The following is a 17,118-nucleotide window of genomic DNA, read 5'->3' as shown; positions in this document are numbered from 1 at the left end:
TGAAGACAGTATGGTGACCTATAGTTGTTCTGACTCCTATGATTTGGTGTCTAGTTAAGAGTTGTCTGATTGGCAATTACAGCACATCTTCTTTCTTTTTTTATATATATATACACCTAATATAGTGGTATTATTGTTAATAGTACCTGAGAAACAGATAAAAAAAACACAATATCTTAACATTGACCAATGAACCATGATAATTAGGTCAAAGTCATATAACCCTGCAAGACAGACTTGTACACCTTACAACTTTTCCACCATTATAGCTGACCTATTGCTTATAACTGATTAACTGACAAAATTTATGATAACTTATCTTAGAGCAATGAACCATGAAAATGAGGTCAGATCATATGAACCCTTACCATGCAGACCTTCAAAACTCATGATTGTTCCATAAACCAAATATAATTGAACTATTGCTTATAATATCTGGGAAAAGTATACCAAACCACAAAAGCTAAACAATTGTCCAATGAACCATAACTAGAGGGTCCAAAAAGTCTGTGTCGCTCACCTGATATTTTTGTTTAAAATCCAAGCACCAAATATAAGGCCTCTTTTTCTTATAGTATCAAAGAAATAAACATGGCATACAAAACGTTACTGATTTTATTTACAATAAATTGGTAAATATTCAATAAAATATCACAGGTTTTAGCTCAAAACAAAACAAGGGGTTCACAGGTACTATGTCATTGTAAGTCAAGAATGCAATTGTTTTAAGAATATAGTTTGGTAAATTTCAGATTAGAGGGGTCCTCATTACTGCAATTATTTAGACCCTTCTTCTAAATTTTTAATGTTTTTGGTCTATTTTTTCTCCAGTCATTTTTAAAGAAATCCAAATTCTCTCTTTTGTTAATATCCATTTGTCTACATTGTGTAAACTCAATCTAGGCCTTATTTATATAATTCTTTATAAGATTCTATAATTTCTTCTCAATTTTTTGGACAATTAGAAACAGAATTCAACATTATCAGAAAAAAGTATCAAATGTTGTAGTTTTGATTTTTTCAAGTTTAGATTTGACATTCCATCAATGTTGTTATGGTTGATAAATTCAATGACATATTTAAGAATAGACCACTTTCGAGTTATTTCCTTCACTGGAAAAATTTCGTCAAATTTGTGGGCCTTTATTACATGTATGTCATTTATCAGATAAAGGGGATCGCATGTATCCCTGCTCTATTAAAGTTCATCAAGCGTCTTTGTGTTCCTCATTATGCAGTATTATACTAGAATCATTTTTTTCTATAAATACTTTATCACAATTCCCTTATGATACCAATGCTGAAAAATGTAACATAATAACTTTTTCAACCTATTGCTCAACATAGGAACAAAAGTAAACACTCACCCTGTTCACTAAAACCAAAGTTTTTGACAGATATGCAACAAACTCGAAAGTTGTCTATTCACAGGCTTTTCATTATATAATATATTGCAAATAATCTGAAATTACCAACATTCTAAAGTCTAAAAGTACCAATGAACCTTCAGTAAAGCACTTAAAATATATGAAAAAAAATCTTAAAATATATAACTCTCTAAAATAAAATTCTAGCAAAAAAACATTTGATATCATAAAACATATCTTTGGACGGATTTTTTATAATCTAATTCTTCTTTTAATATAAAATATCACTACTCTGACCAATAAACATAAAGTTAACAAAAAATACAGGAGTTTGTTCATAAAATAATGCAAAAAAAATATAGGGTTTTTTTTGCTGGTCTTTTTATAGTGCATCATAATAAATAAGAATATATAATGTTACTATTGTTCTTTTTATAGATTACAGCCAAAATTACAATTGGGTAAAGAAGTGCAAAGGGAAGTAATTACAAGAATAAACACTCCTCTGCTTCTTACTTTCACTTTCACTTCTTTTTTAGCAAAGTTTCTAACAATAATATGTTTTTTACTTTTACATCTAATAGAAACAAATCTTTTTAAATTACCTCTTAAAAGAGGCAATACAATTTTCAAATATTCTGCATATATTTGAATAAAAATTTATCGAAATTTAAGACAGTAGTAATAATGCACTAAATACTTAAAGATTCTAAATTTAGACTTTTATAAAAAGTAAATTTACTTCTTTTATCATTAAGTCTATAATTCAATATATCTCACTTTTGTAAATGCATTTTACAACTATTAATAAAGTCAGTTCAAAGGAAAGTAATTCATTTTAAAGGGGAGACAACTTCTAGCACTTGTGGTTGAAGAGAGGCTGTAGATATATTCGTCTCTGAAAAATAAAACAAAATAAAATAATTAGTATTTTTCTAAATCTATGCTGTTTCTTATATCACCATAAATTAATAGTTGCAATGAATTACTGTGATTTCCTTGTGAAATAAAAAACAGATCTAGTGTTGTTGATGACATCACATCAAAACAAATTGTGTGATATAGTTCACACATCCTCAGTCAATGTAATGGAATTAATGCAACTGTCATACAAGTGAGAGGCTTACGATACCACATGTGGAGCAGGATCTGCTTATCCTTCGGCAGCACCTGGGATCACCCCTAGTTTTTGGTGGGGTTCGTGTTGCTTATTCTCTAGTTTTTAATGTTGTGCATGGATGATTCCACTATAAAATTTAGGGCCGCTGAGCGGCCCCAAAAAAATGTACATGAAAATGAATTCCCAATTCAGGGAAATAAAATATAAAAATCGATATTTCCGGAAAAGTTTCTGTCACCGATTAAGGCAACTATAATTTTTCATAGTTTGTTGTCAAAACGTTTTAAAATCCGGATAAGAATGCTGTTTACGATCGCATCTTAGTAACAACGATTTAATTATGTCAACATGTGGGAAACAATTTTAGCAGCCAATACAATTAATTAATATGTTATGGGAGTATTGGATCTTGTAAAAGCAGATCGCCCAGCAGGTTGATAAAAATGGGTGTCAAAGCAGACTTCGGCAGAGAGAAAATTCAAATTTTGATATAACATTGATGGATAAGGTTTAATGGACGCCGAAGATGATCCAAATAATTTTAAAGAACTCTGGTTCAATGCTTTAAATATCTTATCAATCAAGTATATGAACCTTTGTAATTGCTTTTCTGAATTCGACAATTGACCAGTTCAATTTGAAATCCATTTGAATTCAGGTAAATTTATAGAGATGACCTGCTGTTGAAAAAATACCTGATGAATGTTTTTTTTCAGTGGTTTATTTTAGCTGAAATATATGTTTTTATAATAGGTCTATTATAGCTAAGATGATAGACTAGTGCATCATGTTCAATGATATTCATGTAATAACAGTAGCCCATCCAGAATTATTCAAAATGTTACAACTTACATGAACATCAGTGTACCGGCATGACAGGTTAAACTTAATAATATACATTTTCCGTTTTTCAGGAAAATAATGTTATTTCGTCTTAGATTTTATTCTTAAAAAATTCCCAATTAGAATAAAAATTCCCAATTTGATGTTCAAGGGACCCATTTGAAAACACCTGGAATCATCCCTGGTTGTGTCATGTGTACTATTGTTTGTCGGTTTGTCTTTTTTTATTTTTAGCCATGGCGTTGTCAGTTTATTTTCGATTTATGAGTTTGACTGTTCCTCCGGTATTTTTCATCCCTCTTTTAGCTAGCTATAATACCAGGTCTAATCAACCATTTTTTTAAATTATGCGCTATGCATAACCAGACGAGAAGAATGGAAACAGGCCAACAATTTTAATATTACACTTATAACAAACAAACTAAGTGTATACAAACCTGTTAAGGAGGCTCCTGGGTATAAATCAAAATGTTTTTTCTAATATAGGATTTCGCTATATTTTTTTATAAATGAACTTTATCATATACTTAAAAGAAAAATGAAAAATAATAAAATGGGGTCACCGTTCATTTAAGGGCATACGATACAGTTTTGATCCTGTATTTACAAGTTCGTGAAAATTTGCATATAGGCTATTTTTTACCTGATTAAATCAAATATGTAATAAAAAATATACCTTCATGTGCTACTTTTTGAGTAAAATGAGGTCGAAATTTTGTATATTTGCTCAAAATTCAGATTTGTGGCCGTAATTTCTTTTTCGAAAGAAAGACATAACTTTTTTGTTATAAAAGATAAACACAAATTGTTTTTTGTTAAATAATCAGTAATTTCTGTATTTTATAAGTATCCTAAAAAATTATGCATTTTTTATTCAGAAATAACTCATATTTATCAAATGTTCATGAATTGAGGAAAGTACATCATTTTTTGCTGCATGTTTATCAAAATTAAAAAAAATCCTCTATTTACAGTTTTATAAAATTTGGGTCTGACACATAATCTCCCTGCAAAATGAAACAAATTGCTGTTTTGAAAAATAGGGGTCCATGAACTCGTTTTCAAATTAAATCAGTTTGAATGATAAAAATCAGTCGAAAAATGCATCTTTTCCCCGATATGTCACAGTTTGACGTCGCGAAAATAACATTTTACGTTAGCAACGTCATTACCTCCCCTGTAACTGTATCGTATGCCCTTAAGCTCACAATCTGCCTCTGGAAGAAGCATACATTTTTGTTAATGTCCTTTTTTTCTGTTGAACTAATAGGAGAAATAGAGGTAATATCGAAATATATCAATAACCTAATTACAGAAATCGCTTAAATTTTACAATTATTTAGTTTATGTACAGCTTATATGAAAACAATAATAAACTAGAGGCTCTAAAGAGCCTGTGTCGCTCACCTTGGTCTATGTGAATATTAAACAATGGACACAGATGGATTCATGACAAAATTGTGTTTTGGTGATGGTGATGTGTATGTACATCTTACTTTACTGAACATTCTTGCGGCTAACAATTATTTCTATCTATATTGAACTTGGCCCAGAAGTTTCAGTGGAAAATGTTAGTAAAAATTTAGAAGTTTTATGAAAATTGTTAAAAATTGACTATAAAGGGCAATAACTCCTAAAGGGGTCAACTGACCATTTCGGTCATGTTGACTTATTTGTAAATCTTACTATGCTGAACATTATTGCAGTTTACAGTTTATCTCTATCTATAATAATATTCAAGGTAATAACCAAAAACAGCAAAATTTCCTTAAAATTACCAATTCAGGGGCAGCAACCCAACAACGGGTTGTCCGATTCATCTGACAATTTCAGGGCAGATAGATCTTGACCTGATAAACAATTTAACTACATGTCAGATTTGCTCTAAATGCTTTGGTTTTTGAGTTATAAGCCAAAAACTGCATTTAACCCCTATGTTCTATTTTTAGCCATGGCGGCCATCTTGGTTGGTTGGCCGGGTCACGCAACACAATTTTTAAACTAGATACCCCAAAGATGACTGTGGCCAAGTTTGGATTAATTTGGCCCAGTAGTTTCAGAGGAGAAGATTTTTGTAAAAGATTACTAAGATTTACGAAAAATGGTTAAAAATTGACTATAAAGGGCAATAACTCATAAAGGGGTCAACTGACCATTTCGGTCATGTTAACTTATATGTAAATCTTACTTTACTGAACATTATTGCAGTTTACAGTTTATCTCTATCTTTAATAGTATTCAAGATAATAACCAAAAACAGCAAAATTTCCTTAAAATTACCAATTCAGGGGCAGCAACCCAACAAGGGGTTGTCCGATTCATCTGAAAATTTCAGGGCAGATAGATCTTGACCTGATAAACAATTGTACCCAGATGTCAGATTTGCTCTAAATGCTTTGGTTTTTGAGTTATAAGCCAAAAACTGCATTTTACCCCTATGGTCTATTTTTAGCCATGGTGGCCATCTTGGTTGGTTGGCGGGGTCAAGCCACACATTTTTTTAAACTAGATACCCCAATGATGATTGTGGCCAAGTTTGGATAAATTTGGCCCAGTAGTTTCAGAGGAGAAGATTTTTGTAAAAGTTAACGACGACGGACGCAGGACGACGGACGCAAAGTGATGGGAAAAGCTCACTTGGCCCTTCGGGCCAGGTGAGCTAAAAATATAGGTCACCGATGAGTTAAAATGATATTTCAAATTTGATGCCAAAAAATGGCATTTTTGCACCAAAGGGAGATAATTTGGAGCTTTTGCAATGATATAAACATTTTAAAAGTCATTTGGGGCCGAACCGAATCGATTTTTTGGATTGATTTTTTTACCATATCATAAAGTAATAACTAATAGTGTAATAAATAAAATTTGCAATGAAAAAATAAAGGTTAAATTTTTTGCTGAAATTTTTGTACCCACGAGCCACCTTCACACTAAACAGTTAAAAATAGCCATGGGTTTTAAGTGAGCAACCTTCTAACACTAAACAGTTAAAAATAGCCATGGGTTTTAAGTGAGCAACCTTCTAACACTAAACAGTTAAAAATAGCCATGGGTTTTAAGTGAGCAACCAGATTTTCAAGGGTTACAAGTTTTGCAGTTACTCTGAAAGTAGTCTAATACCTTTTTTTTTCTTTTTGTATTATTATATGTGAACTAAATCAAAATAAAACTTTCGTATTCGTATGAAAAGAAGGGAATCAGGCTATCAAGTTTTGTATCAGACTAATTACTAAGTGTCTACCAACCTTCTGGTGAATGTCTGCCTCTTGAGCCACCAGATATTGGAGGCAGGGGTGGTGTACTGTTTATTGCTCGACCAACATCTCCATCTGACATACGTACACGTTTCTGTACTGACGGTGATGGTGTATATTGATGTGCTGTCGGTGATGATGGCGGTACATTGTCTTTAACACCTATAATAATACACACAAGTTAATTACAACATACACATATTATGGTATACTTAAGAAATAATTCATGGAAGCCATAGATTTGTTGGAAATTTACACATGGCCTGGGCCATGATATTTGAATTTTATCCTGAGTGTTAGCCAGGGATAAAATTAACGAATATCACGGCCCAGGCCATGTGTAAATTCACAACAAATCTATGGCTTCCATGAATTATTTTGATTCTAATAGGACAAATAAGTTCATTCAAATACTGAAGCAAGGGTGGGTATGCTGTGTGTGTAGCTGTTCTTAATACATCTTGTTAGATAAAGCTCAAATATTCTCATAAATCTTTAGCTTGCATTGATTATTTCATTAATAACCGCTAGAAAAAATATGTTTAATTCTCAAACCCAATATTTTCAATTTTTTATTTACATGTTTTCTTATAAACTACCGTCAAATCCAAACTTGGCATTTCAAAATGAAGGAGCTGCCATGTTGACTCGCTGAAATCAAATGGAAAAGCAAAACAAAACCTACCTCATAATTCCATTTTATTCCAATATTATACGAAGTTCGATGGTTACAAAAAAGTTTATATTTTTGTGACATTGACTTAATATTGTTTTTATACTGCAACTTAAATTAGTATATTGATAGCTTTTAAATCGTAGCATAAATATCAAGCTTATTTTCATCCCTTAATGAACCCCTGATTGTAGAGAAAGTGTTCCATGATGAAATTGACATTGCACAAAATATAGCTGTGTTACTATATTTAGGAAATAAACAAAACTAGTTGCAATATATTAGTTCTTTTTATTATGCATCCGAATAAGAATAAAAGTTCTTATGTCTTTTGTTTTATTTAATGAATGGCTATTATCTATTTTGAATTTATTGAACCATAAAACTAATTTTTGACTCTTCACATTGAATAATCCACGAAGCGGATTATGTAAAATGTGAAGAGTCAAAAATTAGTTTTATGGTTCAATAAAATCAAAATAAATTATTGCCATTCATTATAAATAAATTTCTATCAAAAAAAAGGCTAAAAGAACTTTTTAAATTATTTATATTAACAATAACAACGTTCACACATGTTGGCGTATGAATACACAACGTCAGAGTGGGCGTGTCTCCATCAAAATTGACAACATTATAAATAAAACTAATAATTTTAACCAATCAGAAGACAGTAAAAATATCAAATTTATTTATTACAATTTCTAATACAATAAAATTGGCAAAGCGTTTGCAAAGTAGGTTCAAATACATGTGGATTTACGTGGGAGGTATATTGTAACGTCCATTATTATGTATATCTCTGAGTCTGCGCTAAGTATAGATATATCAAGATTTTTCACACAGTGTTGTTTACAAAGCAAAAGAAGCACGTCATATTAGAATGTAGATTCATTATTATTCGTTGGATTACAGTTTTTCATGGATTTCGTGGGTACAAGCGAACCTTTTAAAAAATTTAAATCAATGTATTTTTTTTTTTATATAGGCTTGTACGCAGACTTTAGCATGTTTGGCAATACCACGAAATTGAAATATCCACCATGCATGCAAGAAAACTTATTCCAGTAGTATCTAATCTGCATTCACATACATTTTTTTGTACATCCAAAATTTACTTTTAATTCATAAAAAAGTTTGTTTTGAAATAATGACTTACTAGAGAAAGTTGATGGTCTAACTTGTCCAGGCGCTGGTGCTGGACGATTGACAGTCACATACGATCGTAAATTGTTCTGTGATGCATTAACAAGTCTGTCGTCTGACACGCCAGGGGAGGTAATTCTGGTACTGAAAATAGTAATGGAAATAACAATTGTTAATGTTTTCTCCTACTTTTTAGTGTCCAAGGTATGGCACTTTTTTTTATGTAGGTATGTGTAACTCAATCTTTGGACTATTTTGTTTGTCTAATCTTTATCCACAAGGGGTTTGTTTGTCCTTCAGCAATTATCGACCGTTTGTTTGTCCTTCAACAGTTATTGACCGTTTGTTTGTCCTTCATCAATTATTGACCGTTTGTTTGTCCTTCAGCAATTATTGACCAGTTTGTTTGTCCTTCAACAATTATTGACCAGTTTGTTTGTCCTTCAGCAATTATTGACCGTTTGTTTGTCCTTCAACAATTATTGACCGTTTGTTTGTCCTTCAGCAATTATCGACCGTTTGTTTGTCCTTCAGCAATTATCGACCGTTTGTTTGTCCTTCAGCAATTATTGACCGTTTGTTTGTCCTTCAGCAATTATTGACCGTTTGTTTGTCCTTCAGCAATTATTGACCGTTTGTTTGTCCTTCAGCAATTATTGGCCTGAGATTGTAACCCCTTGGTATGTGGATTTGTCTGGTAAAAATAGTTATCAATTCTTTTTATATTAACCAGATTTTATTTTACAAATATGTCAACTGCAACTTCAATAGTGTGAAAACAGTCCTACATCTTTTCAGGACTTCCAACAGTTTAGAGCTTTGTTTCTGTCTATTATTCAAGACTGTCTAGATGACCTATAAACTGAGTTTGTTGTGAGAGTTCTGCCTTATTGTGTTTTACCCCCATTTATTAGCTCCTATTATTTGTAAGTAATTTTTTAAGTAATTCCTTTATTAATTTGCTAAAATTAAACATTAATAATAACCTTTGACCATAAAATATCAGGAGTCGATTTCACAAAAAAAACTTACGACTAAGATTTATCGTAAGTATACTAGTTTGTTCATGACTTAAGAGTAATCTTAGTCGTAAGTTTTTTTGTGAAATCGACTCCACAGAAACTCCCCTTATTGTATTCTGACCAATCAGTATCCTGTTTAGATACCAACTATTTTATTCTTACCAATCAATATCAGGTTAAGTAACCTACCTAATATTATTCTGACCAATCATCATTCTATTTATATCTAATTCTAATATTCTAGGTGTGTTCATCATATTTGGATTTTGAAGGTCGTCAATGGCCCGTACCTGGGAAGAACCAATCTGAAAAACAAGACAGATATGAAATTTTCTATGTTTCATGAAAAGGCATCTGTATTAACTTCTTTAATCAGATGAACAAAGGCAAGAGGACTGATATTGATTGTGGCCTGGTATAGCACACTTTACTATGTACTGTTCAATTTATCATAAATAAAACAATCTCAAATAATTCAATCCCTCTCAGTGTCCTGATTTTCTTCCACATGAGGATGTAGCCAACATAGATCAGCGGAATATAACGACTGCATTATTCAGGTTAAGATAAACAAGAGGTATTCCAAACAGTTTATGAAATATGAAATTAAAGTGATATGTGTTTATTGATTGATTGTTCCTTCCTTAATGTCCAGTGGCAATTATTTGATGCATATTTAGAACAATATACACAATATGTAGGTTCTGCTAATGTAGTCTTACCAGGATCAATGGTCCAAAATTTATAAAGGATACTTAGGGGTCAAATTAGTGTTGGTCCGAGGTCTGGGGCTAGACTTTTTTAGGAGGGGACTTTTCATTTCAAATTACAAAAGTCAATGACCTACTATTCTTTATAGTGATGATGTACACAGGACTATTGAGGTTTTTATCGAGGACCTTTCACTGAAAATTTGAAATGGTCCTGGACCTTTCTTTATTTAAATCAAATTTATATCCCTGGGAAATAAGGGTGTGCTGGAAGAAAAGGGGGGTGAAAATTTCAAATGGTTCTGGACTTTTCTTTATTTAAAGCAAATTTATATACCCGTGAAATAAGGGTATGCTGGATGGAGAAGGGGGTGAAAATGTCCAATGGTCCTGGACTTTTCTTTATTTAAAGCAAATTTATATACCCGTGAAATAAGGGTATGCTGGATGGAGAGGGGGGTGAAAATTTCAAATGGTTCTAGACCTTTCTTTATTTAAAGCAAATTTATATACCTGGGAGAGAAGGGTGTGCTGGATGGAAAGGCAGGCCAGAAATTTTGCTTTGCCACAGGCCACTGACAAATTCATAAGAAATTTGTAGCAAGTAGACTTTAAGATACAGATAGCATGGAACTCAGTAAACACAATGCATCAATTAGACATCTGCATTCTGACCAAATATCACTGCATGTTTATACATAGTGCACAGCCAAACAGATGACCCCCATTAGCAAGTGTTTAACTGCTGATAATACAAGATAAGTCCTTGTCACTTTATTTCTCTACCCCCATCCAATCTATGGGTGATATGTACTATGCCATAAAGGTACATGATAAGGGGTCTGTATACCTCAGGCCCCCTTTTGAGTGATACGTGCTATGTCTTAAGGATACATGATAAAGGGTCTGTATACCTCATTCCAATCATTGAGTGACACAGTACGCCCAGAGAGTATGTAATCGCGAACTCTAATCACCGATTTCCGAGTGTAGCGGTGTGACACCGCGAATCACGGATCAAGTGCTATGTCTTAAAGGCACACATAAAGGGGTCAGTATACCACAGTTCTCCCTTTGGTAGGTATGTGCTATGTTTTAAGGGCACATGATAAAGGGTCTGTATACCCCAGTTCTTCCTTTTGAGTGATATGTGCTATGTCTTAAGGGCACATGATAAAGGGTCTGTATACCCCAGTTCTCCCTTTTGAGTGATATGTGCTATGTCTTAAGGGCACATGATAAAGGGTCTGTATACCCCAGTCCCCCTTTTGAGTGATATGTGCTATGTCTCAAGGGTACATGATCAGGGGTCTGTATTCCCCAGTCCAATCTTTGGGTGATATGTGCTATGTCTAAAACTCAGATACACAATAAGGGGTCTGTGATATTGGTTTTAGAGGGACATCAATAGCATACAATTCAAACAGTGTTACTGGCTAAATATGTGAGATAAATACCAATTCATACCTGTGTGTTGTATTATTTCTTTTCAATTTTTATAACATACCATTGGATTAGATGGATTATTATGAATAAATCCCCAGATTAGACAATTATAAATCCCGACAGGATTAAGATTTAAACTTTTGTTTACATGTTATGCAATCAATTACATGAGTAAAGTAGTTAAGGTGGAGAATTAAAACAATGGACTTATGTACATTTAACTTGCAGAATTAGATTAAACAGCAATAAAGGTCAAGTTACATTAAATGAGCCATGTCATAGATTTTGGTAGAATTTGGTAAAAAAAACTTTGGCTCTCGAAGCAATATCTGAAAATTGTTTAAATAATGATTGCATTTATATTTTTTATTATATGAAAAATTACTGATTTAATTACACCTTATGTAAGAATCCGGGGTTTTGATTGGTTAATAGCCAGTGTATTTTTCACCAATTTACTGTTATCAAATGAATATCGTTCATTTTTAACGCCGCCGGGGTATTTGCTAAAAGGATATGCCTTTTTTACCCTCTCTGCCGTGGTATTTGCCAAAAAATACTCTATCCGACTGGACGCTTGTAACGTCACGATCATCAATGCGTTTTAGTACATTAACATTCGGTGTAATTAAACAGATATATCATGTTATTGAGGGGTATTTGCGAAAAATACCAGTCTTGAGAATGAATTTCCCTCGCCTTACGGCTCGTGAAATTTAACATTCTCTCGACTGGTATTTTTCGCAAATACCCCTCCTTAACATGATATATCTGTTCAGAATTCTTTCAAAATAGGCATGGTTTGTGAAACAACTGTATTTACAAGGTGTAACCTATAATACACAGCCAAGGTTATATATAAGATCTTATATACCTATATGGAGTTATTTTCTTTCAGAACGACAGGTCATTCTTTTTCAGAATCAACCCGGACAATACCATGTTTCAATGAAATATGCTCAAAGGCATAAAATAATGACCTAAAATGCAATCTATAATTTACTTCAAAATTTTATTCGTTTGATAGTTTTTTGTTGCCGATTTGGAAATTAATTTTTTAAAGTTTAATCGATGATAGTTGTAAAAGAAACCTTCATTGCCCTCATTTTAATTTTAGAAACAAATAACGTGAAATGATCAACTAATAAGATAATAATTCTATTGAATAACATTAACGTAACTCAGAAAAGGGTCGGGTGCGGAGGGTATATAATTATATTCTGATTATCTGTTAATAAAATGTATTGCTTTTCAAAAGACAATCTTTCTGAATTTTTCATTCGATTCAATTAAAATTGTTAAAAAAATAACCACTTTTCCGCGATAGAAATGACATTACAAATAGAAAAAAAATATACCCCTCCCCCTTTTCCATAAACTAAGTGGTACAATAAATTACTTACAATGTGTCTTGTATTTGTCATACACCGTTATCGGATGGTAACAATACATTTGTGTCGTACTTCATGCAGTTACAGTAATATTTTTATTGTGTATGGATAATATTTTTTCAAGGTTTATATCTAGATTCATTAGTGAGTTTTATTTCACATTCTAAATGAGCCTTAGGGCGTATTAAAACATGAACGCATTAGAACACTTTAGTGTTGTCGGTAAAATAGGATACTAACTTTTGCAAATCTTTATAAAAAAATAAAAAACATTTGACGGTATATAAGTCAGATAATGCATATTTTGAGGTTTTTCTTGTCGTAGAACACACATCGGGGTGCTCTACGACAAGAAAAACCTTAAAATATGCATTATCTATAACTTATCAAAATCTGTGACATATCCCACTTATTGTTTCTGGACCTTAAACACTAGGGATTATTATTATACCAACTGCAAAAATCGGCCGGTGAGCTAAAAAGGGAAAGTAGGAGGGGATTCCTGGTAAGATTAAATCTTATACACGCAAAATAAAGGTCCAATACTGTCGTCCTGAAAAAAGTCCTTTATCCCCTCAAAAAATGGTTTCCTCAAATATGTGTTAACAAGAAATCTTAAGGAAAGGATAACACATTGTCTAAGACACAGCTCTGTGTTATATGGTTAATACTCTTCTTTCAGGGTTTGAAATAGAGATATATTGTTTAATTTTACTATGCCATGATCTAGATTTCTTTATTCTATAATCTCTAAGACTTACATTCCACGTAGATCTTGGTACAGAGCCTACCCAGACCATTCCTGCCCCTGTTATACCACTATCGTCTCCCACTAGAGGGCGCAGTGGTTCCGGACGGACCTCTTCTTCTGGTGCCTGAAATGTATTTATATCTTTACTGTTATAATCTGACTGAAATGTATTTATATCTTTACTGTTATAATCAATCTGTAACCCTTTCGACAATCAGTATTGTGTTTCATTTTACAATATGGTGAATGTTTAACAAAACATTATATTAATACCCAAAATTGACAACAACACTTCGAATGGTCTGCAATTTTATTTGCTATGGTCTACATGTTTCGCCTGCAAGGCAGGCTTCATCATGGTCCTGATGAAGCCTGCTTTGCAGGCGAAACATGTAGACCATAGCAAATAAAATTGCAGACCATTCGAAGTGTGACCATGATGAAGCCTGCCTTGCAGGCGAAACATGTAGACCATAGCAAATAAAATTGCAGACCATTCGAAGTGTTGTTGTCAATTTTGGGTATTATTTTAATGTTGCATTTATTTGCATGATTTGACAACCCTGCATACCAAGGTATTCACTTCAGGGACTCTAACGAAATGATTCACACAGGCGTTGGTTCACCAGATGGAGTTTAAAACATTATATTGTATTTAGCTGGGCAAGTTAAAAATTTGAGTTGGAGTTATCTTCCTTCGTTCATGAATGTTAACCTATTTTTATAACTAATTTATACACCATGCATACTTATTTAATTTTTTGATAAACAAGAGTGCACACACTGAAATGTCTCGCCTTCTTTACTAATCATTGATATTATGTTGAAAGTCCTAAGTATAAAGCTTTATTACAACTGTCACATAAACTTAACATTAACCAAGATAGCTAAACAAAGACCAATAAACCATGAAAATGAGGTCAAGGTCAGATGAACCATGCCAGGCAGACATGTACAGCTAACAAAGCTTCCATACAACAAATATAGTTGACCTATTACTTATAATTTAAGAAAAATAGACCAAAACACAAAAACTTAACACTGTGCATTGAACCGTGCAATTGAGGTCATGGTCAAATAAACCTGCGGGACTGACATATAGATCATAATATATTTCCATACACCAAATATAGCTGACCTTTGGCATATAATATTAGATAAAAAGACCAAAACTTAAAAACTTAACTTTGACCACTGAACCATGAAAATGAGGTCAAGGTCAGATGACATCTGCCCGCTAGACATGCACACCTTACAATCATTCCATACAACAAATATAGTAGACCTATTGCATAAAGTATGAGAAAAACAGACCAAAACACAAAAACTTAACTATAACCACTGAACCATGAAAATGAGGTCAAGGTCAGATGACACCTGCCAGTTGGACATGTACACCTTCCAGTCCTTCCATACACCAAATATACTAGCCCTATTGCTTATAGTATCTGAGATATGGACTTGACCACCAAAACTTAACCTTGTTCACTGATCCATGAAATGAGGTCGAGGACAAGTGAAAACTGTCTTACGGGCATGAGGACCTTGCAAGGTATGCACATACCAAATATAGTTGTCCTAGTATATAGTTATATAGTTATCCTATTACTTATAATAAGAGAGAATTCAACATTACAAAAATTCTGAACTTTTTTTTCAAGTGGTCACTGAACCATGAAAATGAGGTCAAGGACATTGGACATGTGACTGACGGAAACTTCGTAACATGAGGCATCTATATACAAAGTATGAAGCATCCAGGTCTTTCACCTTCTAAAATATAAACCTTTTAAGAAGTTAGCTAACGCCGCCGCCGTAGCCGCCGCCGCCGGATCACTATCCCTATGTCGAGCTTTGTGCAACAAAAGTTGCAGGCTCGACAAAAATTGTTTTTTGTCACATATGATAATTCTGAAACTTAATTATCAGGATATAATAGGAGCAATCTTTCCCCAAAAAAAGCAATATTAAGAGAATACATTAGGGAAAGACCAAATAAAGAGACAAACCTACAGGTCATACTCTGTTGACATTAGCTTAGATGAGGGATAGTTAACTACATTTACCTGCATTAGGCTAGAACTAACATGTCCCCTTGTAAGGCCCCTGATATTAGATGCTGGTGTTGGTGCAGGTGCAAACGAGCTGATCTCTCTTGCGGGAGATATGTTTCTCTGTGGTCTCATCGGGCGGGCAAGTTTTCCTGCATATCTCTCTTTGATGTCTCTAAAATAAAATTATGTTAACAATAAACATTATGGTTCTGATCTGATAATCCACAAAAGCAGATTTTTTAAATATTTCAAATTCAACAATATAACATGATTTTTCCCTATAAGTACAAGCAGACAGGAACTAAACAATAAAACTAAACCAAAAGATATACTACCCTAAACATTAGACAAGTCTATACAAAACTATACAAAATCAAACTCACATTGAGTCTTAAAGATTCCTAAAAAAAAATATAGTGAAAATAAATTAGTAAATTACATTCATAAGTCAGAAAATATTATATGGTTAGCATGGGAATTGATTAAAAACAACTTTGCGTTAACAGTGGTAAGGTAATTCATTAAAACATAGTTGTGATGTAACTTGATCAAACAGTGACATAGACAACCTTCAAACAGGTAACTAAATAACTCAAGGTCAAACAAAATAATGCCAAGGTCGAGAACTCAGATTGTGATTAGGTGCTGATATCACGTCATCATTTAAAACATGTTATTATTTCACTATCAGAATTATCATATATTTCCTTTTGTGACCTTGACATTTTATTAGGGTTAAATGTGAATTCTGGTTTTACCGTAAGTAATCTGGTATGTTTATTGTATCCCTTCAAAAAGAAAATATAACAAACATAGTAAATTATCTCCCTTTCTATAAGAATAAATTATCTCCCTTTCTATAAGAATAAAATTGTTCTTATACAAACTCTGAACAAATTGTCCTGTTTTGCAATAATAATCTGTAAACAATGTGGTTTTGTAAAACAAAAGTTTTGTAACAAAATTTTATTTTAATACAAGTGTGTGAACTTCTCATAATTTATCTTAGATCATATTACTGACCAAATCATTTGAGAGTTTTTAACATGGAGGTAGATATGCATTTGCCTTGTTTTTCAAACAGGAAAATTAAGCTTCAGAAACGATTTTAATTGATTTTCACTAAATATATTTGACTATACTATTATTTATAACTCACACAGATGAATCCTATAATAGGTGACAGTTCCCATATCTTTGATTTTCATGAAAACATCATTGCAAAGATTTCTTTAGTTTATCACATGTCTGGTAAACTGACATAAGGCATGGAAAGCAGATCCAAATCGAAAGTCTCAGGGCTCTCGGTCAGAAAACTTTACTTAGCACTTGGAGTACAAA

General features: G+C 32.7%; 1 protein-coding gene across 1 annotated transcript in view; it reads right to left on the bottom strand.

The window, feature by feature from the left end:
* Positions 1-601: 601 nt before the first annotated feature.
* LOC139496420 (myosin-10-like) overlaps positions 602-17,118 on the bottom strand; it is a 139,366-nt gene continuing 122,849 nt past the window's right edge. The window contains exons 39-45 of the mRNA XM_071285013.1: positions 15,790-15,949; positions 13,734-13,847; positions 9,615-9,730; positions 8,417-8,547; positions 6,576-6,746; positions 1,296-2,265; positions 602-1,261 (exon numbers count right to left, since the gene is read on the bottom strand). Of these exons, the coding sequence (XP_071141114.1) occupies positions 2,201-2,265; positions 6,576-6,746; positions 8,417-8,547; positions 9,615-9,730; positions 13,734-13,847; positions 15,790-15,949 (757 nt within the window). The 3' untranslated portion in view covers positions 602-1,261; positions 1,296-2,200. The remainder of the gene's footprint in view (positions 1,262-1,295; positions 2,266-6,575; positions 6,747-8,416; positions 8,548-9,614; positions 9,731-13,733; positions 13,848-15,789; positions 15,950-17,118) is intronic.

This window comes from Mytilus edulis, chromosome 11 (genome assembly GCF_963676685.1).
Source record: "Mytilus edulis chromosome 11, xbMytEdul2.2, whole genome shotgun sequence".
NCBI lineage: Eukaryota > Metazoa > Mollusca > Bivalvia > Mytilida > Mytilidae > Mytilus > Mytilus edulis.
The sequence above is the reverse complement of the archived record's forward strand: the minus strand, read 5'-3'. Positions and strand labels throughout refer to the sequence as shown.